The sequence below is a fragment of the Chiloscyllium punctatum genome, chromosome 10 (assembly GCF_047496795.1).
Source record: "Chiloscyllium punctatum isolate Juve2018m chromosome 10, sChiPun1.3, whole genome shotgun sequence".
NCBI classification, from domain to species: domain Eukaryota; kingdom Metazoa; phylum Chordata; class Chondrichthyes; order Orectolobiformes; family Hemiscylliidae; genus Chiloscyllium; species Chiloscyllium punctatum.
Window position 1 is genome coordinate 91,375,469 of NC_092748.1, and position 27,900 is coordinate 91,403,368.

At 39.8% G+C, this 27,900-nt stretch overlaps 1 protein-coding gene across 6 annotated transcripts in view; it reads right to left on the reverse strand.

Annotated features, from left to right (window-relative positions):
* LOC140482369 (zinc finger E-box-binding homeobox 2-like) overlaps positions 1-27,900 on the reverse strand; it is a 147,937-nt gene that overhangs the window by 16,423 nt on the left and 103,614 nt on the right. For 4 of the 6 annotated variants that reach the window (XM_072579744.1, XM_072579742.1, XM_072579743.1 and 1 more), the window contains 3 exons: positions 14,291-14,350; positions 10,257-10,328; positions 4,501-4,689 (listed from right to left, as the gene is read on the reverse strand). In XM_072579744.1, the coding sequence (XP_072435845.1) occupies positions 4,501-4,689; positions 10,257-10,328; positions 14,291-14,350 (321 nt within the window). The remainder of the gene's footprint in view (positions 1-4,500; positions 4,690-10,256; positions 10,329-14,290; positions 14,351-27,900) is intronic. The other 2 variants (XM_072579745.1, XM_072579746.1) reach the window with 1 other exon arrangement.

A 27,900-nucleotide genomic window follows, 5' to 3' on the forward strand; every position in this document is an offset into this window, starting at 1 on the left:
ACAATTGATGGACTATAATGGTTCATGAAGGCAGCTCACCAGCACCTTCTCAAGGGCAACAAAGGGCAATAATACTGGCCAACCACATCCGATAAATGAATAAAAAATGCATCTATCTCTTTCCAAATGGTGTTTGTATTGATGATAGTATGATGGGTAGTCTAGAAAGTACATAAAATGATTTTATGGACATATATTTTGTAAACAATTGATGAACTCAAATTTATAACAGCAAGAACAGTTGGGATAACAATTAATCTACTGATTAAGTGAGCACCTTATGCCTGAATTGTGAAAATGTAGATGTAAGAAATCAAGTTTATAAAGGAGCTGTCATTGAGTCATAGAGAAGTACTGCATGGAAACAAACCCTTTGGTCCAACTCGTCCATGCCGACCAGATATCCAAATTTAATCTAGTACCATGTAGAGTCATAGAGTCATAGAGATGTACATAGAGATTTGCCAGCACTTAGCCCATATCCTTATAAACCCTTCCTATTCATATACCCATCCAATGCCTTTTAAATGCTGCAATTGTACCAGCCTCCACCACTTCCTATGGCAGCTCATTCCATACACGCACCACCCTCTGCATGAAAAAGTTGCTCCTTAGGCCCCTTTTATATCTTCCCCTCTCACCCTAAACCTATGCCCTCTAGTTCTGGATTCCCCCACCCCAGTGGAAAGACTGTCTATTTACCCTGTCCATGTCCCTCATAATTTTATAAACCTCTATAAAGTCACCCCTCAGCGTCCAATGCTTCAGCAAAAACAGCCCCAGCCTATTCAACCTCTCCCTACAGCTCAAATCCTCCAACCCTGGCAACATACTTGTAAATCTTTCCTGAACACTTTCACAACATCCTTCCAATAGAAAGGAGACCAGAATTGCACGCAATATTCCAAAAGTGGCCTAACCAATATCCTGTACAGCCACAACATGATCTCCTAACTCTAATACTCAATACTCTGACCAATAAAGGAAAGCATACCATACGCCTTCTTTACTATCCTATCTACCTGTGACTCCACTTTCAAGGAGCTATGAACCTGCACAGCAAGGTCTCTTTGTTCAGCAACACTTCCCAGGACCTTACCATTAAGTGTATAAGTGCTGCTCAGATTGGCTTTCCAAAATGCAGCAACTCACATTTATCTATATGAAACTCCATCTGCCAGTCCTCATCCCATTGGCCCATCTGATCAAGATCCCATTGTAATCTGAGGTAACCTTCTTCACTGTCTACTACACCTCCAATTTTGCTGTCTCCTGTCCGAATCTTAGTTTAATCAATAACAAAATACTTTTTACTACCATCACTGATTAGAAACTTTAATAAACTTCTGTCCATTGAAAAAGTGACCTGCATGTATGTAAGTATTTCTGCAATTTGTCCATCCCTCATATTCTCTGCAATATGAGTTATTTTCTACTGAATTATGCAGGCATTTTTTCATAATAAATGCTTCTTCATAATAAATGTCTGTTTGCTAAAGCCATTGTAACTGACGCTGGTGCCAAATTTCATTCCCTCAGTTTAAATAGGGCTTTGTCTGTAGGAAGTCCAGTGATCCCAGTCATATGTCTTTTACTTTCCTAAACTAAGAACACTGAGATTGGTATCACTAACAGCACTTGGTTATCTCTTTATTGAACCTTTCAATCAGTCTTGCTGTTTTGAATTAGCAAAGCCTGTGGAACTCTAAATTTGAGTGCCTTTTTCCTGCCCAAATCATGGGATCAAAAAATGTCACAAGGTGGATCGGTGGTATTCTGGCAAGTTGTGAACACTCATTTGACCGCAACTTACAAGAATTCCAACCCCACCAACATCATGTTACGGCCTCCAGTTGTTTACTCAATTAATTCAGTGTCCTGGGCTGCATTCCCCTGCAGCTGCTCCCCATTTTCCAGATAACAAATGGTACAGGAACAATTACATCAGCTGCCAATACCTGCCAACAGACAGCTGCGAGATCCATCCATTCCCAAAACGTAGCCACATACCCTTAAAAAAGGTTAACTGTTGTCTCCCACCAACAAATAACACATCTATAATAATAATACTGGATTTTCATAGAGACAGGGAGACATCATGGAGGTTTGCAAATGGCATTCGGAACCTAAATCTGGGATTTCTGATCATATTCCCAGAGGTTTCTTGTTTTTAACCAGTGTCATTCAGGCAAGAAGGTTGGTCTGGATCCTGAGTCCTCACCTAGTAATGCTGACCTGGCTATCTCCTTTGCAGAGACAGGCATTTCAATGTCCTCTGTAACTTAATGGACTTGGGCCAGTTCTAAAAGGATTCATGGCTTGTGGTAACTCAGAGGTGTTCTGAACCATAGACTAGAAGAGGGAACCTTCTGAAAGGCAAGTTCAACATGCCTTACTGAAGGGCGTCATGATCAACTATGCCCCACCTTGCATTCCCCCTCAGAGCCTCACATAACTTTCACCCTTTGCCCCTTTCACCAGCTCCCCATGGCCCCTCGTACAGGTTGAACTGCTATAACACGCATTTCATCAGCGCGAATTGGTTATAATGTGATTGACAAATTGTGGACATTGTTTGGATAATACGAACTTTCTAATGAACAGGTACAGCAATTTTCTATTAGTGATTTTTTACAGTGCAATTTTCTATAGTGGTTTTCATAGTGCAAGTTTCTATAGCACAAGGTTACAGAGCAACACAACTGTCCCATTATAGCATTCACTTATTATCCTACATCAATGGATGTGTTTTAAAAAGGTCTATTTTTAATAACATTCATTTATATCCTAGCATTTTTTTTTTTAAATTCCTTTCACTAATGGCCAATAAAAGTATAAACCATCCAGACCCTTTAAAATATCAAAGCAGAAACTGTAAGCACTTGAACCCTCTTTGCCTTGTGTAAATAAACATTGTGCAAACAACAGAAGAAAATAGGCAGCCACATGTGTCAATTAGGCAATATTTTCCCTGCTGTTCAACTGTTTCAACACACTCATGGATGTTTGGGGTCTCAGCAAAAAATACATAATGAGGTAATTAAAGGAATTTTTTTTTGATACCAAATAGAAAGTTTTGGATGAATGATTTTTTAAAAGCATTTTTGAAATGTACTATTGTCATTACAAGGTTCTACACAGTGGGTGACTGGTCAGGTAAGTGCCATACCTTGTCATGAAAGGTGTGATTTGCAAGGCTGGATTGGTCTGGGGTGTAACTTGACAGTCGGGAGTGTGGTGCTTGAAAAGCACAGCAGGTCAGGCAGCATTTGAGGAGCAGGAGAATCAATGTTTCAGGCATAAGTCCTTCATCAAGAATGCGTAGCTTGACATACAAGGTAGATGAGGGGCACACACCTTGTCTAAGGGGCATGAGAAGCCAGTCGAAGTGGGTGAGGGTGGCATGAGATGGCATAGATAGGGAGCATGTGAGGGCTAAGAGTTAGACAGCCTTTCTGTTTTTATTATAATTGGGATGAAGTTCCATGACATGTTAAACAGCCCACCTTTGCAGGTGGCAGCCGTGACTGCCTCTGAACGATTTCCGAGATTGTTTGACCCAACTGCAGCCCACATCTGTGCATACTTCAATGAAAATTTTCTTTTTGCAGACACTTTCTCCAAGTCAGGCAGGTCTGTTTTCATAGTTTTATAGCATCCATTCATGCATAATGTCTGCTTGGACTTCAAGGATTTTGCCTTTCTAGGAACGTCTGTGGGCACGTCAACACTTTCAAGAGAGAGGCATCGCTGGTATCCAATAGTCATCCACATCCTTGTATATCCCATCAGGCATAATTAAATAATGGCCAGAAATGGGAACCTTGGCTGTTTACCCATACTGTAGTGCTGGCTCAAGGAGTCCAATTTTCACGTGCCAAATGCTGACCCAGCTCTACTTATCTCACTCAGCATACTCAACAACCAGATCGGCAACACTTATTCCCTGTTACTACACTGTGTGGTGTATTTAAGCATTGAACATTGCGGGTGGTAGTGGTGCAGGGGCTCATCTTTCACTATAAAATGATACTAGTTTTATTTGAAAAAGTTTGAAACCGTCCAAGGAAGAGAATGTAAGTGACTATTTTATGTAATAGCCTTCTGGACAGTTATGCAGGATAACACCTTTGAAGCAACTCTTTTAAGTGTGTAAATGCTTAAGTGGAGTCAACTGTATTAAAGTAAACAGTAATAAAACATTCCTGCACCTGCTCGTCTAAGCGTGTAGTCCAAACAGTGACTATTCACTGTTTAAACAAACGCTAAAGTAGTATTTGTAAAGTAAATGTGTGGTACATAACATACCACTATGAAAAATGAAGTGTTTAAAATGACATATCTGACAGCCCGCAGCAAAATACATGATGCTACGTCTGACATTAGGCCTCTGACAGTTGTCACAAACCTCCCAAAATTTGAAGATAAACATTGAGCCATGCAGTGAATTTAAGGTGTAAAAGTATCAGTGTAGGGGCTAACATTGTGAGAGAGGCTCACCATTGTCCTCTTGCCCATTGGTTTCTGGTGTTCCATGCCGAGACAGTTCTTCAGGCGCTTCTGGATAGATAATGGCTGTGTCACTCCGCTGCAAATATTCCGCAATGCTAACCGCATGGCTGTCTCCTTCTTCGAGCTTCCGTTTGGCAAAATACTCTTCAAAATCTGATGTGCAATCTACAGTCTTTCCTAAAATAATATATTGAGGGAAGGAAGGAGAAAAAAGAATGTCAGTCACCCACAGTCCAATCTTTCTCTACAACCCAGAGTGACTTGGCATCTCTCAAGTTACAATACACAGTTCTGAAAGACTGCAATTTTACTTGGAATTTCTGCTTCCCCATACTGTTTAGCTCTTGTGGGAACTCTAACTGTTAGGTGGAGATAGCTGAAATAATCACAAACAAAGCAAATAAAACCACAGCCTTCATTAGCCAGGAAATGACAGGCCCTTATTGGTACATGCTGATTACAAGCCTAAACTGCCTGACTTGCTGGCATGCCAAGTTTTACTTCTGTTTTCCTCAGCCTTGTTATCTTTCAGGGTTTTTCCTTGAATTTTTTTTTTGTTACAGACATTTCAGACTTACATTGGAAACCTAGGTGCTATTTAACAAGAAAAACATTGATAACAAGAAACTATGTATTTCATAAACTATCTGACAACCTAGAGCTTCCATGCTTTCAGAAAGAGGGGTTTCCCTGCAGTCGAGTAACTTCAAGTTTGTGGTGTAATCGATAATGTAAGGCAGCATATTGACACATTTAGTGGTTCTTTACAGTAGTCTGACATAATGGGGGAAATTTAAATAGAAACCTGAAAATAAGCATGTCGATCATAATGCACGATTGTTTGCCTACAAGCCAACTTTGTGTGCCTTTCTTTTTAAAATGTCCAACAAATGCAAAACAAATTATTAATCAACTGTCAGTATCAACAGGAGAACAATATCATGAGTGGCTCCATTGCTTAGAGCTAGCCCACAGCGTGGAAAAGAGAAATAGTTTACACCAGATTCATATGTGAAGAGAAACTAACCTGAGAATGAGTGGGAAATGTCACATTAGGTAAGAGCAGGCATCATGGATTTTTGTTTGAATGCTAAATGCAGGGCGTTTAGTGGAGGATATGGAAAAGAAGAGCAATGTTTTGTATCTGTAGGAGAAGGATGTTCTCCAGACACACAACAAGCAGACAGAGCAGGTAACCATAAAAGTTGATACAAGGAGTTAAGCCTGAGGAACTATATGCAGTGCCACAAGAAATTCAAAGACCTTGACATGAGTGGTCAAGGACAGTGAATGCATTGTCAAATTTCACAGTCTACGAATTACACCAACCATTTCAGCCTGTTCAAGGCTCTACCATCACTGGCCTACAAATAATTTCTGTCATTCTGTCGATCAGGCCTCATACTTAACATTCATATGCTTTACCTCATTCTCACAAACTATCAGTGCTGCAAGACTCACACTCTTACTTACATGTTGGACAATCACAGCCAATATGATTGCAAAGATACTCAGCAAACTATTTTCCTCAGATGCAAGAATGAAGTTCCAGCCTAATGATGGAAAGCTACAATTACATGTCTTTTTTTTAATGAAGTTCTGCACTACTAAGCAATTATTTTCCTCTCTTCAGACAATGATGGAGGCATCAGGAGCGAACCATAGCGGGGGAAAGCATATCTACAAGTGCAATTCCCACAGAGGAGATGATATTGACCAGATGTCAAGACTTAATTTGTGACAAGAGTGAAGTTATTGAAGGTAGTAGTACCTTTCTTCTCCCATCTCACTTAGTCCTAAAAATTACAAATGATATAAGAATGCATTTCTTATGTTCACCTACCTGTCCAACCTTGCTCCTCCACAAACTGACCTGTATACCTTTTTCCTCTCAGAAATTCAAGAATTAAAGCAAGCCAGGCAGTGGAGCAACAATAAGAAGGTTTTGCACTGTGACTTGGTATCAGACTTTCCGTCACCATCACAGATAAGTACTATATATATCTTAAAAGATAAACTAAATAAAAAAAGTCTGCATGTGGTGTGATACCAAGGGTTTACCAGTTGGTAAGCGCTTGCATAGGTTCCAGTGCCAAGGCTTCAGATGTGAAACCTGATAGGGCAGCCTACAGAAAACGATCAATGGACATGCATTACCATCACTTACAGATCTGACATTAGTCCATAAATCTGATCTCATAGACGTGACTGCGATTGCTAAGGTGGTGACTCAGCAGCAGTTGCATGGAACAAGACTGTAATTCATCCTCCTTCATCACTAACCACCCCACACCCACTCCCCTTCACCCACCCACCACTACCTAGATTCCAGTTATGGCTGCAGAAAACATCAGATTTCAGTGAGGATCTCCTTATTGACATGCAGAAATCTCAAACACCTAACTGAGATTCAGATTAGAGGATTGGTCCCTGAACACTCAGGGTGGATTTGGTCTCTTCTGCTAACTGCTCTTCTCCTTCTCCCTCTTCCAGGAACTTGTCTTGCTCTGTATTGATTCTGTTCATTTTCCCTACCATGTTGCATTCCAAACAGATTGCTTACTCATATAGCCAAGTTTGAGAGCAACTCATTTGTGTAGAAAAGTTGTAGTCAGCTATTGAACATCCTTCAATAGATGCCATATAGTCTTTTGCAACTTGAAAGGACAATAGAAAGCAACACTCACTGGTAGAATCACAGTAAAATTGATTAATTAATGCCTAACTTGTAAGGACCTAACCTAATGAAGACTTTAAATACTGCTCATAGACGTCCTTCCAACTTCATAGATGCTAATATCTTCAACAATATGGTGCTGGCTCAGTTTGCCCGAGAGTAGAGTCATAGAGATGTACAGCATAGAAATAGGTTCTTCAGCCCAACCAGGCTTCCTAAACTGAACTAGTCCCATTTGCCTGCATTTAACCCATACCCTTCAAAGTCGAGAGTGTGGTGCTGAAAAAACACAGCAGGTCAGGCAGGCATCTGAGGAGCAGGAAAATCGACGTTTTTGAAACCTTTCCTATCCATGTACCTGTACAAATGTCTTTTAAATGCTGTAAATAAGAAGTGTACAAGTGCTCCTGATAGTGTTTTGGAACCGGAAGCACCCCCAAAAAATGGAAAATTACAAAGTGAATTTCCCACCCAGTGTTTTCATGAATAACAACATTCCTTCATGGTGAATTCCTGATTTATAGAGGGGAATTGCCAAGTTGAAGCCAGGTAATTTCCCAGAGAGTTACCCAAACTTCTTCCTATATTTTTCAGTGGCCAGCTCAATAATAGCACAGGCAGATAGATTGTCTGGCACTTACATGTTAGACAGAAAAATGACCAGCAGTGCTCTCATGGAGGGTCTGATTGGGGTGGGGAGAGGGGGCCTAATGGAGAAAGTACTGAGTGTCAGGAGTTAGTAAATGGTATCATGGTGTGTTTCGGAAGACTATGGACTTGGATGTAGAGCATTTATGCTCTTTCCAGCTTCACAGAAAGATTTTACTTAATTCACTCGTGGGACACGGGCGACACAGGCTGGGCAGTATTTATTGCCTGTCTCTCCTTGACCTTGTGAAGGTGGTGGTGAGGTGCCTTCTTGAACTGCTACAGTCTATATGCTGTAAATATATCCACAATTTTATTAGGGAGGGAATTCCAGGATTTTTGACTCAGCGACAGTGAAGGAATGGCAATACATTTCTAAGACAGAATGGTGAGTGGTTTGAAAAGGAACTTGCAGGTGGTGTTTTCCCATGTTTGATGCCCTCATCCTTCTAACTGAAAGTGGCTGTGGGCTTAAAAGGCGCCATCTAAGAATCATTGATGAATCTCTGCCTTGCATCTTGTAAATATTACACATTGTTGCTCTTGAGTGGCAGTAATGGAGGGAGTCGACATTTGTGGATGTGATGCCAATCAAGCAGATTGCTTTAACTTGGTGTCAAGCTTCCTGTTGTGTTGTTGCTGTTGTTTTTAGGCTCCCTTTACTTGGTTGGCACAGGGACCTCTGAAGAATCCCGAACACGGACCTAGTATTTCAGGCCATCAATAGCATAATTAATGGAGGGGACCCTGTGAGTGATAGGCCACTATATCAATACACTGAAGGGGCTTTAACCTCTTTCAAGCAATAGAAAAAGTGAATTTATGCGTAGGATTTAACAGGCTACATTGACTGGCCACAAATCCGACAAAATTGGGATGTTTTGTGCCATTGGAAAATGGCCACAATACATTGCAGTCTCTGCCCCATATTCTAGGTCAATATTTCTTTACAGTATTTAGAGGCTGTCGTACTGTACTACTTCATTTCCAAGGTCAATATGGACACTATACACATAAATACTGACAGTCCTTGAGTCATGACCCAAGCAAGACTTCAGGGACAGAATATATTTGTTTATTTGTTCCTATCCAAGTGTACTTATCTATGATAAAATGGAATGCCAGATCTAAATCTAACCGCCCTCGCTTATACATTCAGAACATTGGATCCCGCACCCAAAAGTACCAGAAGGCTTAGAAGAATTGTCGAAACGGTAGCTGTGAGCCTAAAATAAAGTGGAAGCTGGACCACAAATACACAGTCCAGCTGAGGATTGCAAAACTAAAACAGCCAATCATTTGTCAGTCTAAAGGGATGAAGTAATAAAAGAGATTATTGTGAAATGCATTTCCTACATGAACTTTAAACAAAGAAATAGTATCATATTTTATACATTTTCCATACATATAATTTTTGAACTAACATTGAAATTATGCAGTTTAGTCTATTACAAAATAAAGTTATGGAAGGATAAAAATATAAACATTTCAGCTGGCAAAATGTTGCAATTAAATTTCCCTTGTTATATGATGATGTGCCATTGCTTTGAAGATTTGAGGAAATGTGGAAACACACCTGCTAAATAATGGTTTACGGGTGGAAAGAAACTTAAAATATCTATTTACATGTATCTTTAGATTTTGATGCTCTTGCAAATTCAGAAACAGCTTAGCTAGTTGGTTCTGTTTATTTCAAAACCTGTGACCAGTTTTCACGAGATTAGCAAAATATGTCATAGTGCAACCAGCTACTGGTAAAGTTCCCATCTGAAGTTAAATTTAGACTGAAACGTATGTCTCTGTGGTTCAATGTTGCAACTTTGATTTGCATTCTGGAAAACACCTTGATGAACTGAAAAAAAAGCATTCAAACCTTCTAAATTAGCCACCTGCATGAGCACTGTGAGCTTTTTAATAATGCTGTGCCATGGCTTTCACAAAAGTTCTTTATCAGGTGGGAAAAATTCTCGGTATGCCCATGAACACATGGCTGGAGGAATGAGGTCACCCCCAATTACACTCAGTTGTTGCGTTTACCCAGGATAGCTTTGAATAGCTTCGATCAGAATTAAAGGGACTGAGCTCCATAACTGTCCACTATTTAACTTACTGGTGTTTGCATTTTTTAAAAAGCCAATTTAGACTGCAGAGGCTTTAGACATTCAAACATTACCACGTATGTGGCTTTCAAACCACACACAAGAAACTGAACCCACTTGCTTGGTTAAGTTGAAGCAGGGACAGGGAGAGAAAATTGGTTGGAAAAGATATGAAGACAAAGTTCAGGCCATAGTGAATCCAACTGGACTGAAGCACAACTTACAACGGGCAGAATTTCACTCATTAAAGCTATAGAAAGGTGGTAAATTTTACCTCACAGTGAGGCTTTTATAGAAACATAACATTATGTAATTCTCACCTGTACCGTTACCTCTACTCGGCTGAAGTGTGGGTTCAGGCCCCATAGTGTCATACTCTTCCTTCATTTCCTCTGCAGAGAAAAGGAACATGACAAGAAGCTAAGTATTTATGAGCTTTAATTGTGGTATCATAATCGGCAGAGTGCCAGGCGCAGCAAACCCTCAGTAAAGTGAGGCATTCATTTTGAGTAAACATAGGAAAGATTGTTCTGAACTCTAGTCTACAATGACTTTGTTCTGGCCTTTTAAATTAATTCAGCTATTCTGGGTCTGACCAGTCCTTATTTACCTTCAACATTTCAGCTAGTAGTGAAAAACAGTGAAGAAACTGAGGTTTGAGAACTGTCAAGCAATAGGAAGGAGACAGGGGTAAGAAATAGGTAGTGAAAAGATTTCAATAAACAATCAAACCCCACAATGTTAACTAGTCTTTCAAAGGCATACATTGAATTAAAGTTTGTTTGAGAACAGACCATTAGAAATGTAACTATTGTGGTGTACTATTGCTCATCTCATGTGACTCATGTGAGTCATAAGCATCATAGTTTTCCACCTGAGGGCACTTGAAACAGCTGAGAGAGAAAAAGACATACACTATTTTTTGCGCAAGACCAGTAATGCTCAAGATTTCTGCTTCACTTACTTCCTCTGTGTCATTTTTAGGTAAAGGGTGAGAGAAGTTGTAATGTCCTGCACTATCTGTTTGCTGTGTTAACATTCATAAATAGGAACAATGTTTACAGATTGCTTTCTTGAACCGAGTCTTGTTGTTGCAGTTGCATAGACTATGTGGCACCTTTAGTTAAAACTGCTACAATCATGGCCTTGTAAACAAATCAGACTCAAAACAGACTATGTAAAAGAAGCAGTATCCCTTTGGTTGGTCCCTGGAGGGCAGGTTTAAAAGAAAATACCAGCACTTTTACATATTCCTATCTTTAAGTTCAGAACAATCAATGTAAACAACACAGCACAGATGACAGATAACAAAAATCTTGATGGCTTAACATTACTTCATATTTTCTCACCACTCAGACAACAGCCAGGACACCAATGATCTTTTCTGTATTTTTTTTGCCTGCCATGGATTGTTGCTATGATTTTCAAACAGCATAGACCATAAAAGGACTTTTTTTATTAAAAACAATTAAGGGAGAGTAATGAACCTAATACATGTGAAAACAATCACAGTGTGTTATTGTCTAACATGCATGGAAGAAATCTCCTAGAAGTAGTACTCGGTTCTCTGGATAAGAAGGGTTGAATAAGCAAAAGGAGCAGACATGCAGGTGATTTATTTGAGCGCCTGTCAGTGATAATGATGTCATGTTTTCCAGCACACTCTGTCCACCCATTGTGGGATAAAAGAATGTCAAGGACAATTCAAAACACAAAACTTTTATTGTGCTGTAACCGGAAGGAACAGTAAGAACTCGAGCAGGTCAACTATGCTCTTCAGCTGAGAACCTATTTCCTGCTAACAAAGTATTGTAACACAGGAGTGAGAGAGATAAAGGGAGACAAGGGATCTGAAAGGGAGTGCAACCTGAGCTAGCGCTATGGGGAAAGGATTTTGTTGAGTGGGCACGGGAATGAAAAAGATTTGACAGCCTGGCAGCAATTGGTCAAAGGTGAAGTAAGAGATGGCTGGCAGGGGGTATATGTTTGGGAGGTTGAGAGAGAGTGGGCAGCAGTAATGGTGTTATAAGTAACAAAGTTAAAATACTCGAACCTAGGGCAGCATCTATGTTGTGGGATGGGAGAATTTTAAATAAGTTAGCACCTGCGTTATAGGGCATGCAGGATCTCACAATCAGGGCAAGGCAAGGGTCTGTGACTTTACATGGGAGGGATTTAATATTGAGCATTCACTTTTTGGTGTCCTCACCTAGGTTTTTACCAGTCAGCCTATATTTCAGTCATTTTATTTGATCTATACAATCTAATGCTTTGAAAGAAACATCCTAAGATCAATGCCACAATAGCCATTCTTTCAGGTATCTGGGGATAAAATAATTCCTAGCTCAGAAAGGAATCACAAATGCAGATCTCTGGCAGTTACTTTCCAACAGTTACACTGTACTTTTGCAAGTAGCCACAGAAACCTGATCAATATCTTGATTTCTCACAGGGTATTATGATTCTGAAAACTACACTCTGGAAATATATTTAATTTTCATAAACCAACTGGAGTGAGAATGTGATGTTCCACATGAGAATGCAGAGGTAACAACAACAATTTGCATTTATATAGTTCCTCTGTAGTTCGAAAATACAAAATGCTTCACAGAAGCGCAATAACACAAAAAGTAACACTAAGGCAAAAGGAGATAAGAGGGCAATGGGACCAAATGTTTGATTAAAGTGGCAAGTTTTAAGGTAGGTATGAAAAAGTATAAGTTAAATAAGTGGAAAGACCTAGAAAGAAAATTCAGGAATTTAGGGTCTATTTGGGTAAAATTATGACGACTTTGGGAAGTGATTTACATATTCAGGAAAGTGAGGGAAAAGAAAGGAGTTTGGAGCTGTTGCAATATTTCTATGGACAGATCAAAGTGTTTCAAGGAGTTGGTGGGGTGGTAATGGCAGATTTGAAAGAGATGCGATATTATCTAGCATGATGGCAGGGAAACAAAATTGATTAGTCAGAGGTTTAATGAACACAGGTTCAAAAAGTGCAGGAAATGAGTTTAGCAGACAAGTTGTGTTCAGAGAGGGTTTAAAGAAAGACAGGAGAAGCTAGATAAGGATGTATATTAAGGTAACAGGCCAATAAAGACTGGCTAAATAGGCAAGAGAAAATAAAGAATCCAAAACAATTAATGATTTCAATTTTAGTGACAACAACTCCACGAGCTCCTCATACAGGCTTCTGAAGGTGAATAAAATGGTTGTAAGTTCTTGTAATTAGTCATTTAAATATACGTGTTCCTAAAAGAAACAGTTGCATGATTTTGTTCATACTATCTGAAGTGTTAAAAAAAAGTTTGACTATTTCCCAAAGAGTGAATGGTTTGATGAGGGATGAAGCTTAATGTATTTCATATATTGAGTTTAGCAAGGTAATAGAACAGTCCGCTACTGATAGGTGAGCTGTTGAACAGCAAGTAGCAAAACCAAAATAGATGTACAAGCTTTGGAAAGGCCAGAGGACCGAAGAATGTGACAAAAAAATAATTTTACTCACCATAAGTTATGGTTGATATAGCTTAATCTTAAAGTTACACAAAAAGACTACATAAGACCAACATCAGAAACTAGCAATATTAGGACAGCAAGATAAAATTTGATCTCTTGATAAGATGTGATGTAATGGAAAGAGGCTTGTTAGTGAATGCATTCCGGCATAGATTGGTTAGTTTGAATAATCTGTTGCTGTGCTTTAAATTCTATGTAATTCTGTATAAAAACTAATTAATTAGATGGATCCCACTGAATCATAATTAAAGGTCCTTACATATTCATGATTATGTATTTCAGATTGCTGGAAAGAAAGTTTATGTAACAGCTACCTGTATATTACTGAAAAGCACCATTAAACCTAAAGATCACACAACTGTAAAAGAAGTCCCAATTGTCATCAATCAGAAATATTAATGACTGTAGAAAATATGGATCTGAACATTTATCATTCTATCACCTCTGGACAAGCAGGGGAGGAGACTGTATAAATGGATACATCTCAGCCTTGAATATGGACCACTGATACATATTTGATATTTTCTTTGCCACTGTTTATTTGGTAGCTCAGATAGCAATGACTTTCCGCACATGGTATTCCTTATGCAGCCCATGGCTTTGTTCTGCTGCTGCAACTGAGCGTTTTAATGCAAGTTACGGCTGGTTTGTACATGGGTGAATGATTTTCATTGTAATCAACAAAATTTACACCAAGTGTTAGCCGAAATAAGGTTAACGGCCAAAGATGGAAACTATTGCCCAGTAGCTCTGACCTTCATAATTATGAAGTGTTTGAATGGTTCACGTCAACTACAGCCTACCAAATTGACTTGATCCTTTGCAATTCACCTACCAGCATAACAGGTCCACAGAAGAAGCCGTCTCCCTGGCCCTGCACCCATCTCTGGAACATCTGGATAAGAAGGATACTTATGAAAGTCTCCTACTTATTGACTACAGTCCCACCTTCAACATCATAATTCCAAACAAACTCATCGATAAACTCCAAGACCTAGGCTTGGCTCCCTCCTCTCAGTAACTGGATCCTTGATTTCCCAACCCATAGACCGCAATCAGTAAGAACAGGTGACAACACCTCCTCATCATAATCCTCAACACCAGTGCCCTGCAAGTCAACATACTCAGCTCCCCACTATACTCCTTATACATTCACGACTACGTGGCCGAATTCTGCGGAGTGGAGGGCAAGCTCCTGTCTGCATCGATGGTGCTGAGGTGGAGATGATGGAGTGCATCAAGTTTCTGGGAGTGATGATCACCAAATATTATCCTGCTGCACCCAAGTTGACGTGATGATCAAGAAAGCACAATGTCTCCACTTCCTCAAAAGGTTAAGGAAATTTGGCATGTCCATAAGGACTCTTAGTAACCTTTATAAATGCACCATAGAAAGCATCTCATCTGGATGCATCACAGTATGGTATAGCAACTGCCTTCTCAACACCACAAGACACTACAGAGAGTCGTGAACATAGCCCAATACAACATGCAAACTAGTCTTCCATCCACTGACTCTATCTATACTTCTTGCTGCCTTGGGAAAACAACCACCATAATCAAAGACCCCTCCTACCCCGATTATACTCCATTCCATCCTTTTCTGTCTGGTAGAAGATATAAAAATTTGCATACACTTATGAATAAACATCTTCTTCCCCACTGTTCTCAGACTTTTGACTTGGGACCTCTCAAATGTTAATTCTAATCTCTCTGCACCTTCTCTGTGCCTGTGACACTGTATTCTGAACTCTGTTCTTCTATCCTGGCTGACATTGTCTTGTATGATCTACCTGTAGAATATGCAAAATAACATTTTTCACTGTATCTTGGTACATGTGACAACAATCGATCAATCAATCAATCAATTTCCATTCCAAGTTTTAGGCCAATTTCTAGACTTTCCCATTGTTTCAGACATGAATGGTCACAAACAAAAACTGAAATTGCTGGAACAATGTGTTCTGAAGAAGGGTCACTGGACTCAAACCATAAACTCTGCTTTCTTTCTCCAGATACTGCCAGACCTGCTGAGCTTTTCCAGCAATTTCTGCTTTTGTTTCCAATTACCGGTTCTTTTTTTTGATGAATAGTCACAAGTTTGTTACCTATTTGCATTTAAAGTTTACTTTTGACCTAGTGAAAAGGTTAGTACACAAGTGATGACATAGGCCACTGAATATCTAGTGCCTGACCACTTCTTTGAATGTTGCCTTGACAGCTTTGCAGTGGGCGTCATGCGTGTTCTCTTAGGTGACCTTTCACAAGCCCATTGTACTTACTCGCAATCTGGATTACTGCCAAGCATTAGTTAGCCTTGTATGACACTGCCATGCCTTTAATTATGTAGGCGCAGCCTGCATATAGATTGATCCACACATAGTGCTCTGTTCCACAAGAGCCCTCAGCATCAACTGTAACAGTGACAAACAGTAATGTCTTTCTTACTAAGTTGCATCACAAGTTACAGAAACTTCACAATATAGCATGAACCTGATCAAGGCACTAATCTGCTATAATGAGACATCGCTGGTAAAGAGCAATTGACACACTATACTGCCCATTTGTGTGTAATTACCTTTTCTCCATCCCGTTCCCACAATTCCCTGTACATTTTTTTCCATTATTATTTTTACAATGGGTTAAAGGTCTCTGGGCTCAGGAAAGAAGAATGAGTTTGATTTCCATCTGTAATGACTGGACTCTCTACAGGCGATGTCCATATGAGGACAGCAGGTAAATACAATACTAGGGTTTGACTGCAACATCTACTAAAGTCAGGCAACCTGTTAATGCACTGGTCAACTTTGCTTGATTTCCAATGGAGTAAAATGAGAACTACATTTTAGTCTTTTAGTTGAAATATCTGAGGCAAAAGCCAGTGATGGAAGCCAATGCCAGAAAGGAGAGAGGATAGAAAAAAGGTTTGGAAAGGGTGGACGCTAGGAAATTGTTTCCGTTAGGCGAGGAGACTAGGACCCGTGGACACAGCCTTAGAGTTAGAGGGGGTAAATTCAGAACAGAAATGCGGAGACATTTCTTCAGCCAGAGAGTGGTGGGCCTGTGGAATTCATTGCCGTGGAGTGCAGTGGAGGCCGGGACGCCAAATGTCTTCAAGGCAGAGATTGATAAATTCTTGATGTCACAAAGAATTAAGGGCTACGGGGAGAATGCGGGTAAGTGGAGTTGAAATGCCCATCAGCCATGATTGAATGGCGGAGTGGACTCGTTGGGTCAAATGGCCTTACTTCCACTCCTATGTCTTATGGTCTTAGGTAGTTATTACTCTCAAAGAAGATTTCCATCTTCTTCACTTTTGTTGGATAGAAGCTCTTACAGCAAAGCATTTTGACAAGTAAAAGTATTTGGTGACACTCCTTTCAGCAGATCCATCAAGCTGACATGAGAAAATGGATAGCAAAACATTTTGATAACTGAAAATATATTAAACTGATCTTCATCACATCTCAAACCTCAACAAATTATTGCTCATTATACAATATAATAAGGTTTTTGAAAAATTGCCAGCTGTAGGTACAAAGCACAACAGTGAGCACTTTTTTTTACCAACAGTGACTGTTATAAATCAGTGATCACATTATTTATAGTTAATGTATTTTTCAAGACACTATTTTCTAAAACTTCTATGATACAGTGTTTTATTGTTTTAAATATGTCAAAGCACATCACTCAATTAATTACTTTGGAAAGGCAGTAACTCTTCTATTTAGGCCATCATTGATTAACATTTAAGAAGATTCTTTACCTTTTGACCCATGCCATGCACCTGTAAAATCATTAGACATAGAAGCCAAAGTATGCTATTTGACCCATTCAGTCTGCTCTGCCAATCAATAAAATCGCAAACTGATCTGGTAAACCTCAACTCCATTTTCCTGCCTTTTCTCAATAATCCTTAACTCCTAAAAATCTGTCTATCTCAGCCTTGAATATACTTCATGACCCAGCTTTGGTAGTTCTCTTTGGCAAGGCATCCAACAGATTTGTAACCTGAGAGAGGAAATTCCTTCTCATCTTTGTTTTAAATGGGTGATTGCTTACTCGGAGATTATGCCCTCTGGTACTAAACTCTCCCATAAGGTGAAACAAACTTACCATAGCAACCCTGTCAAGTCTCCAAATTCTTATATGTTTCAATAAAGTCACCTTTCATTCTTCTGAAATCCAAAGAGTACAGGCCAAACCTACGCAACATCTCATAAGACAATGCCTCCATACCTTGTTACAGTCTAATGAAACTAATCTTGGACTGTCTCCAATGTCAGTTTATCTTCTTTATAGGAGGGGCCAAAATGATTTGCAGTATTCCTGGTGTGGTCTGATTAGTGTCTTTTAGTAAAACCTCCCTCCTTTTATACTCCATTCCCTTTGAAATAAAGATCAACATGTCATTTGCTTTCACTATTACCTTCTGCACTTGGATACAAGCTTTATTTGCTTCTTGCATGAGGATTTGCAAATCCTTCTGTTTATAAGACCAAAATAAAACAGTAAGATATAGAAGCAGAATTAGGCCATTCAGTCCATCAAGATCATAGCTGTTATATTTCTCAACCCCAGTCTCCTGCTCATAATCTATCATCCCCTTTCTAATCAAAAACCTGCAGCTTTTTGGAATCTTTCTCCATTTAAATAATATTCATCTCCTCTGTTCTTCCTGCCAAACTGCATAACCTCACATTTATCCACATGATATTCCAACTGCCAAGTTTCCATCCACTCGCTTCACCAGTCATCTTCACCACTTGCCTTCCCACCTATTTTCATGTCATCCCCAAACTTTGCGACAGTATAGTACATTCTCTTTCCCCATCTAAATCTTTAACATACTGTAAACAACTATGGCACCAGCACTGATCCCTGTGGCACTCCATTAGTTATAGGTTGCCATCCTGAAAATACATGCCTTATGCCAAATCTCTGTCTTCTATTAGTTAGCCAAAGTTCTGGCAATGAAAATAGACTACGTCCAACACTATGGGAACTTAAGAGTCATACAGTCATAGGGATGTACAGCACAGAAACAGATCTTCCTGTCCAACTCATCTATGCCGATATCCCAACCTAATCTAGTCTGATTTGCCAGCACTTGGCTCATATCCCTCCAAAAACCTTCCTTTCCATATCTCCATCCAGATGCTTTTTAAATGCTGTAATTGTACCAGCCTCCACCACTTCCTCTGGCAACTTATTCCATACCACACCACCCTCTATGTGAAAACATTACCCCTTAGGTCCGTTTTATATCTTGCCCCTCTCACCCTAAATCTATGCCCTCTAGTTCTGGACTCCCCCACCCCAGGAAAAAGATCTTGCCTATTTACCCTGTCCATGCCCCTCATGATTTTATAAACCTCTATAAGGTCACCTCCTCAGCCTGTGATACTCTGAGGAAAACAGCCCCAGCCAATTCAGCCTCTCCCACAGCTCAAATCCTCCAACCCTGGCAACCTCCTTGTAAATCTTTTCTGAACCTTTTCACATTTCACAACATCTTTCCAATAGGAAAGAGACCAGAATTGCATGCAATATTCTGAAAGTGGCCTCACCACTGTCCTGCACAGCTGCAACATGATGTCCTAACTCCTATACGCAATGCTCTGACCACCTTCTTCACTATCCTATCTACCTTCGACTCTACTTTCAAGGAATTGTCTTAGTAAATAGCCTAGCATGTGATACTTTATTAAACTCCTCCTGAAAATCCAAATCTACTGCATCCACTGCCTCCCCTTTATCTATTTTGCTTGTTATCTCCTCAAAGAAGTCTTAAAGAGAACAAAGAAGAAAGAAGAAAGAACAAAGAAAATTTACAACCCAGGAACAGGCCCTTCGGCCCTCCAAGCCTGAGCTGATCCAAATGTAGTGTCTAAATCTGTCAGTCAATTCCTAAGCATCTGTATCTCTCTGCTCCTCACCTACTCATGCATCTGTCCAGACGCATCTTAAATGAACATACCATGCCTGCCTCTACCACCTCTGCTGGCAACGCGTTCCAGATGCCCACCACCCTCTGTGTGAAGTACTTGCTGTGTATATCCCCCTTATACTTTCCACCTCACACCTTGAAAGCATTTCCTTTCGTTATTGAATCCTTCACCCTGGGAAAAAGCTTGTCTCTATCCACCCTGTCTATACCCCCTCAAGTACATGTAGATTAATGCAAAGAGATAGAACCCCAGCATGCTGATAGCCTGCCCGTACTGGCTGACCAGTTGGTTAGGCCGACTCTCTCTTGTCACATCGATCTCCTGAGATAATGGCAGCTCAGGCAGAAATATACCCTGAAGTGGCCATAAAATGAATATTAATTGACCACTTAAAAGCCTCAAAAGACCTTGGGGCAGGAATGTCAAGATTGGACTTTCCCTCCCAGAACTTATTGTTGACAGAAGTGGGAATGAGATGGGATTCTGGCTTCCTGCCACCCCTCTGTGCATCTCCCAATTTTGGATGCTCTATTGTTATGGCAACAATATTCTTGATTTACCTCATTGTTTAAATTTTGATAATTTAACAAAGTGCATAGTATTATTGCATGGGATGAAATTAGCTGTCAAACTAAGATCACAAACATAACAGAAACAGTCGGTACTTTAATGCTGCTTTCTTAAAAAATGAAGCATTTTTGTTTGTTCTTGGTGCTTGTACATTTAATTCCAGTCACAACTTACATGAAGTTGAAAGACCACTGCTGTGAGTTAATACTGTTACAATCAAATTCATTGCTTATGTTGCAACTTGTTTTTGAAATGTAAACTCAGCCATACAACCTTTAGACAATCACAACCAGTTCTTTGGTTAAAGCAACAAATTAACTTTAAAACAAAGTGTCAGTTCTGAAAATCAAATCAAATTATGGCAACTAGCAATAGGCATATGAGAGATTGAAACCCTGGACTTTCTGTGACGCAGAAAAGTCAAACTGTTTAAAAGCTTTGCAGGAAAAAGCAAAATAGATTCTCCAAAGAAAGGATAACAAGTATAAAGGTTACCTTTTAAAGAACAACTTTGCACCAGACTGCAAAGTTTTTATTATTATTTCATCTTGAAGAATTAGATAATTCTTATGTACATAAATATATAATTCTATCAGTTAGTTTATTTCCTGGTTCACTTGATATTTTACAATTAAATGCTAACTGATGGAATATTATACTACTTTTAATGATTTGACAGCAATCATCTGGAGTTTGTATAAATTCAATTAGCCTCAGAGTCAGCAGATATAGCTTTCTATTTCTCATGACACATTTGCTACTCTTACCTTACTTTCACAGCTTGGATCGACACTTATAAGCAGGAGTTGGGACTCACTTGTGAAAGTGATCTAACACATGATAACGGAAGTCACCTCAAGTGAAAAGGCTAGCAAGGACCCAGTGTTTTACCAACCAACTTCGATAAATAGAAGAATCAATCTAGCTTTAGGTTTAGGTCAGTGAAATGTAGAAGGGAGCTTTCCATGGGGTATTAATACTTCAAGAGGTTAACATGTGGACATAAACTGAGATTTGGAGAACTGAATCTTCTCAAAGTGCTACTGCCAGAAAACACTCCCACAAAGTTAACTTGATACTTTATATTTAAAAAAATCAAGATTTGCATTCATGACGCATTTTACACAACCTCTGGACACCCTAAGCATTATAACTAATAAAGTTCACTGGAAGCGTAGGTTCTGTTGTAACACAGGGAACACGTTATGTCCTGTGTATAGACTGTATTTACGGAACCTCTCAGCACTTCACAACAGCAGCAAAGCAAATGATATGTTTTTTTCACATCAAACAACTTAGCTTGCAACACATGATTCCAACTGCTGTGTGTAATTCATACTGAATAAAAAAATAGGGTCTGAAAATATATAAATGGCTAACAACATGAGGAATCATTCTCACTGGACATGTGAAAGGGATTCAATATAAAAGATTAATTTAAAATTGTTAGCGCCTTCTGTAGGAGTTGCATTTCCTTTAGCAATCATCTTCCACCCTAATTAAACATATTTATCTTTCTACTGCACTCAGTTATTTCTTTATTACATTTCAACTCTCTGTTAAGAGTTAAAACCTTACAAACCACAATAAATTTAATCTGAATGATCTTTACTGAAGAGTTTGTTTTTAATATTGACAAACCTTTGAGCACAAAAAGTAAATCTGCACAAGATTTTGAATGATCAAATTCTCAACACCTGGCATAAAATCTACAGCTTTAAATTTGCAGCATCAAATATTTTGAACAGCTTTTACATTCTATCCTTCTCTAACCCACTACAGCATACCCTTAAACATAAGTCTGATTTTCCATGATTTTAATGTATTTTATAGGAAATATTACTTTGGTACATTCCCCCAGTAGGGGGAATAACAAATATTAGCTAAAGCTCTCTGGCTCACTGTTGTGACCAGTACTCATAATATGTATAGTTGTGGATAATGGTTAGGAAAAGCTATAAATTTTTAGTGAACTAAGGTGCATTGCGGGACTTAAGATATAGTTCACTCATGGTCTAACTGAATAGGGAGCAGATTCAAGAAACTGAATGACTGACTCATGCTTGATTTTCTGACAGTACTAATTGCCAAACTTCCCAGGTTAACAGTTTTCGACTGATCTTATTCTAAATTCATTAATACTGAAGGGAAGTATTTGGCTTTGCTCTTTGAGCAGAGAGTTTTGTCTGCTAAGAATGTATTTCTGGATTTTTGGGTGCATCATACACAACTTGCTACATGTCTGCCAGAAGTTCAAAAAAAAATCACAGGATGACTCGTTGGAAGTTAACATTTCCTAGGCACTAGTGCAATTGTCAAAATGTCATACACCCGAACGTTATTGTCCTGTTCAGTGATGCCATGAAGAAAGACATGGAGCCTGGATGGCTGAAGTTGTTAGCTTTCTGACATGGTGAAAATGACAGAAGTGACTTTTCAGGCAGCCTGCCTTCAGACTTGGCTCCTTCCACAATTCTTCAAGGGATCAACTGCCTTGACCTCTAATCCAGCCTCCCAGACTGGAAAACAGATGTATAAGCAGCCATTTTGTCACCCGTTCTGTTGTCTAATCTAGCCCCCAGCCTCTGGTCCAAACGTCAGAGGTACAGGCAACCATTTATAAAGGTCAAATTCATGGAACCAAGATTTCTCTCACCACTGCACACCCAAGGCATGAGCAATAAAACCAGGTTGATATCTCACTGCAGAAGCAAATTACTGCAGATGCTGAAATCTGCACTGAAAGCAACCAATACTGGAGATCACAGCGGGTCAGACAGCATTCATGGAGGAAGAGGAAGCTCGCATTTTAAATCTAGACAATTCTTCTTCTGTGCCCCGGTAAGACTTCTGAAAACACATGAAATTTGCCTGTATTTCTGTCACAGCTACTTGAGGAGCAGGACAATACAGTAAGATGCTTGAACCACTGGTCCATTCAGTCTGAACTGTATTCCCCAAGTCCTCCTTCATGACTGGAGGTGTAGTGAACAGCGAAGAAGGTTACCTCAGATTACAATAGGATCTTGATCAGATTGGGCCGATGGGCTGAGAAGTGGCAGATGGAGTTTAATCTAGATTAATGCGAGGTGCTGCATTTTGGGAAAGTAAATCTTAGCAGGACTTATACACTTAATGGTAAGGTCCTAGGAAGTGTTCCTGAACAAAGAGACCTTGGAGTGCAGGTTCATAACTCCTTGAAAATGGAGTTGCAGGTAGATAGGATAGTGAAAAAGGCGTTTGGTATGCTTTCCTTTATTGGTCAGAGTATTGAGTACATGAGTTGGGAGGTCATCTTGCGGCTGTACAGGACATTGGTTAGGCCACTGTTGGAATATTGCATGCAATTCTGGTCTCCTTCCTATCGGAAAGATGTCGTGAAACTTGAAAGGGTTCAGAAAAGATTTACAAGGAAGTTGCCAGGGTTGGAGGATTTGAACTATGGGGAGAGACTGAACAGGCTGGGACTATTTTCCCTGGAGTGTCGGTGGTTGAACAGTGACCTTATAGAGGTTTACAAAATCATGAGGGGCATGGATAGGATAAATAGACAAAGTCTTTTCCCTGGGGTGGGGGAGTGCAGAAGTAGAGGGCATAGGTTTAGGGTGAGAGGGGAAGGATATAAAAGAGACCTAAGGAGAAACTTTTTCACACAGAGAGTTGTTCGTGTATGGAATGAGCTGCCAGAGGAAGTGGTGGAGGCTGGTACAATTGCAACATTTAAAAGGCATTTGGATGAGTATATGAATAGGAAGGGTTTGAAGGGATATGGGCCAGGTGCTGGCAGGTGGGACTAGATTGGGTTGGGATATCTGGTCGGCATGGACAGGTTGGACTGAAGGTTCTGTTTCCATGCTGTACATCTCTATGACTCTATGACTGGTGTATGTGTTCTCAGACCTTACCAGCTATTTATTTTTAAAGTGGTTTTGAAATATCCCATATGTCACCTACTTCTCTTTCTCGGGTGGTCAGTGATGCAACTGCCATTTGATAATTTACTTTACACCCTGACTTTTTGCTTCAGATGGATGTGTTCATATTCTTTTGGAGAATTCATCCAGAAACTGCAATGACATGTGCAAACTCATGAACGTTCTTCAAATAGTGATCCAAAGTCAAACACAGCATAGGCTGGAACACAGATTTAGAACTGTCTTTAACTTTTACTATCTTCAGTCCCTGTTTTGATGACAGAGCTAAGTTACCAAAAATCAAGAATATCTTTGATCTTAGATTGCAAGTTTTGTTTATTCCTGTTTTCTTGCAGGGATTTCTGGGTTTACAATCCGAAGAGGCTATCTCCTAGACTTCATATACTTTCTGTCACCAGGCTGTTTGACCGGGAATCACAATTTGATGGCCACTAGCGTGTGGAGAAGAAGTGATTGACAGTTTCAAAAGTTGACTGGTAGAGAAGCTCACACCTTATTAACATTAAAGCTATAGAGTCATCGAGATGTACAGCACAGAAACTGATGCTTCTATCCAACCTGTCCATGCTGACCAGATATCCTAATGTAATCTAGTCCCACTTTCCAGTACTTGGCCCATATCCCTCTAAACCCTTTCTATTCATATACCCATCCTTTTAAATGCAGTAATTGTACCAGCCTCCACCACTTCCTCTGGCAGCCCATTCCATATACGCACCATCCTCTGTGTGAAAAAGTTGTCCCTTAGGTCCCTTTATTATCTTTCCCCTCTCACCCTAAACCTATGCCCTCTAGTTCTACACTCCCCCATCCCAGGGAAATGGTGTCCATTTAACCTATCCATGTCCCTCATGATTTTATAAACCTCTATAAGGTCACCCCTCAGCCTCCGATGTTCCAGGGAAAACAGCCCCAGCCTATTCAGCCTCTCTCTCTAGCTCAAATCTTCCAACCCTGCCAATATTCTTGTAAATCTTTTCTGAACCCTTTCATGTTTCACAACATCCTTTCATTAGGAAGGAGACCAGAATTGCATGCAATATTCCACAAGTGGCCTAATCCATGTCCTGTACAGCCACAACATGACCTCCCAATTCCTGTACTCAATACTCTGATCAATAAAGGAAAGCATACCAAACACCTTCTTCACTAATCTGTCCACATGTGACTCCACTTTCAAGGAGCTTTGAACCTGCACTCCAAAGTCTCTTTGATCAGCAACATTCCCCCAGATCTTACCGTTAAGTGTACAAGTCCTACTAAGATTTGCTTTTCCAAAATGCAGCACCTTGCATTTATCTAAATAAAACTCTATCTGCTACTCCTCAGCCCATTAGCTCATCTGATCAAGATCTTGTTGTAATCTGAGGTAACCTTCTTCACTGTCCACTATACCTCCAATTTTGGTGTCACCTGAAAACTTACTAACTATATATCTTAAACTCATATCTAAATCATTCATATACATGACGAGATGTCATGGACCCAGCACCAATCCTTGTGGCACACCCCTGGTCACAGGCCTCCAGTCTGAAAAACAACCCTCCACCACCCCCCTCTGTCCTTTGAGCCAGGTCTGTATCCAAAAGACTAGTTCTCCCTGTATTCCATGAGATCTAACCTTGCTAACCAGTCTCCCATGAGAAACATTGTTGAACATCTTACTGAAGTCCATACAGATCACATTTACCACTCTGCCCTCATCAATGCTTTGTTACTTCTTCAAAAAATTCAATCAAGTTTGTGAGACATGATTTCCCATGCACAAAGCCATGCTGACTATCCCTAATCAGTCCTTGCCTTTCCAAATACTTGCCAACCAGCGATGTCAGGCTCACTGGTCCATAGTTCCTGGCTTTTCTTTCCCACCTTTCTTAAATAGTGTCACCACTGTACACTGTACACCACTGTTCCTCTGTCAAAGGGTGGCTCTAAAGGTGAGCTGGGCCACAGGCAGGTAAGACTTGAGGTGTGGTGTCAAGTTGGGGATGATGGAGAGGGACAAGTTCAGGACTGTTGTGTCCCAAGTGAATTATCATACTCACAAAAAAAATTAGATAAAAAAAATGAGGATCATATTTTGAAATCACCACTGGGACAAATGGACCAAGATGCAACCCAAAATTCAAAAATATAGAGAAACATGAGATACATTAAATAAAGAAAGAGCTAGTGGAACAATGTCAAAACGAGTGATAATGGGAACAGCAAAGAAACAAAAGCTGTGTCTAGAGGAGGTGTGAATGTCAGCCTGATGAACAGCTACCATCCCAAAACAAAAAGAAAAAAAATGAAAGCAAAACTAAAACCTGCAAAGAGAAACAAAATGTTGGTGAGATTATGAAATGAAATTAAACTCAGTGTTGAATCCAGGTGGCTGCAAACCCTAATAGGATTCCTCTATCTTATTTTGAAAAGAAAGATCAAAATGAAAGCACCCAGCTGACCAATGAACATTGAAATGGTCTACTATCTACAAACAGTCAGACACTCTGAGCACCTATCACAAGGTCCCTATCATTTTGGCATTTTGGCTAACAGAATGCTCCTGGTCTTGGATCTTCCTTGTTAATCAGTTCCTTTTTCACATTTTATTGTTGTGTATTGTTCTGTGCTTATTGTTGTAGTGGTTTTGATCTGTTGTTCATTATAAAACAGGTTCAGAATTACCTGAAGCCTCAATACCAAATGGTAATTTTACACGTACCATTAAGTGGTGACAGTTCAACAATGGTCAAAGTAATAAGGAGTTCAGGTAGGGCAAAATCACAATGCAATATATAGGACAAAATCATGGCTAGTGGAAACTTGCACATGAACCCAAAAAAAAACAAATACTGAAATGCCTGGAAATCTGAATTGAAACAGAAAAGCCGGAAATACTCGACCAGTTGGTAGTATCTTCAGAGAAAGAAACAGTTAACGTTGCAGGTTGATGACCTCATCAAAACTGTGAAAATTAGAAAGGTAATCATTTTAAGCAAATGAAAAAGGAAAGGGTAGGAAAAGAACAATAAGTCCTGTGGTAGGGTGAAAGACAGGCAGATTAAATGACAAAGGAGCAAGGCCAAAGGGAGCGATAACGGGACAAGTGAGGAAACAAAAGATGTTTCTGAAGGAGGTGTGAATGTCAGAATAGTGAACAGCTGCCGTCCAAAATCAAAAGCAAGACAGAAACGAGAGTAAAACTGAAACCTGCAAAGAGAAAGGAAATAAAATGGGGGTGAGATTTTAGCCTGAAACTTTTCAACTCGTGTGTTGAGTCTGGCAGATTGCAAAGTGCTTAATCAAAAGATTAGGTGCTGTTCCTCAAGCTTAGTACGAGATTCATTTGAAGGCCAAGGACAGAAAGGTCAGTATAAGGGCAAAGTGGAGCATCTTGTACTTACCTTGGCTTCATCCCCTTATGCAGCAAACCAGCCAAACATAGTTGTAAGTTCTTACAAGTTAATTGAAATCACAAACCACATCAGGGCAAATTTTGTTTTATTATTATTCCCTTGTGGGTTATAGGCATCTCTCACTAGCCAGCATATATTACCTGTCGCTAGCTACCTTTGAGAAGGTGGTGTTGAGCTGCCTTCTTGAACTGCTGCAGTTCACCTATGTAGGTTGACCCCCAATGCCCCTAAGGAGGAAATTCCAGGATTTTGCCCCAGTGACAGTGAATGAACAGTGATATCTTTCCAAATCAGGATGGTGAGTGGCTTGGAAGGGAGCTTGCATGTTATGGTGTTTCCATGTATCTGTTGCACTTGTCCTTCCAGATGCAAGTGATGGTGGTCTTGGTGATTCAAATTGTTAATTCTAGATGTGGTGCCAATCAAATGGGCTGCTTTGTTCTGGATGGTATTAAGCTTCTTGAGTGTTGTTGAAGCTGCATTCATCCAGGCAAGTGGGAGTGTTGCACACACTCCTGACTTGTGCCTTGCAGATTTTGGACAAATAATGTGGGGATCAGGAGGTGAGTTATTTGTTGCAGTATTCCT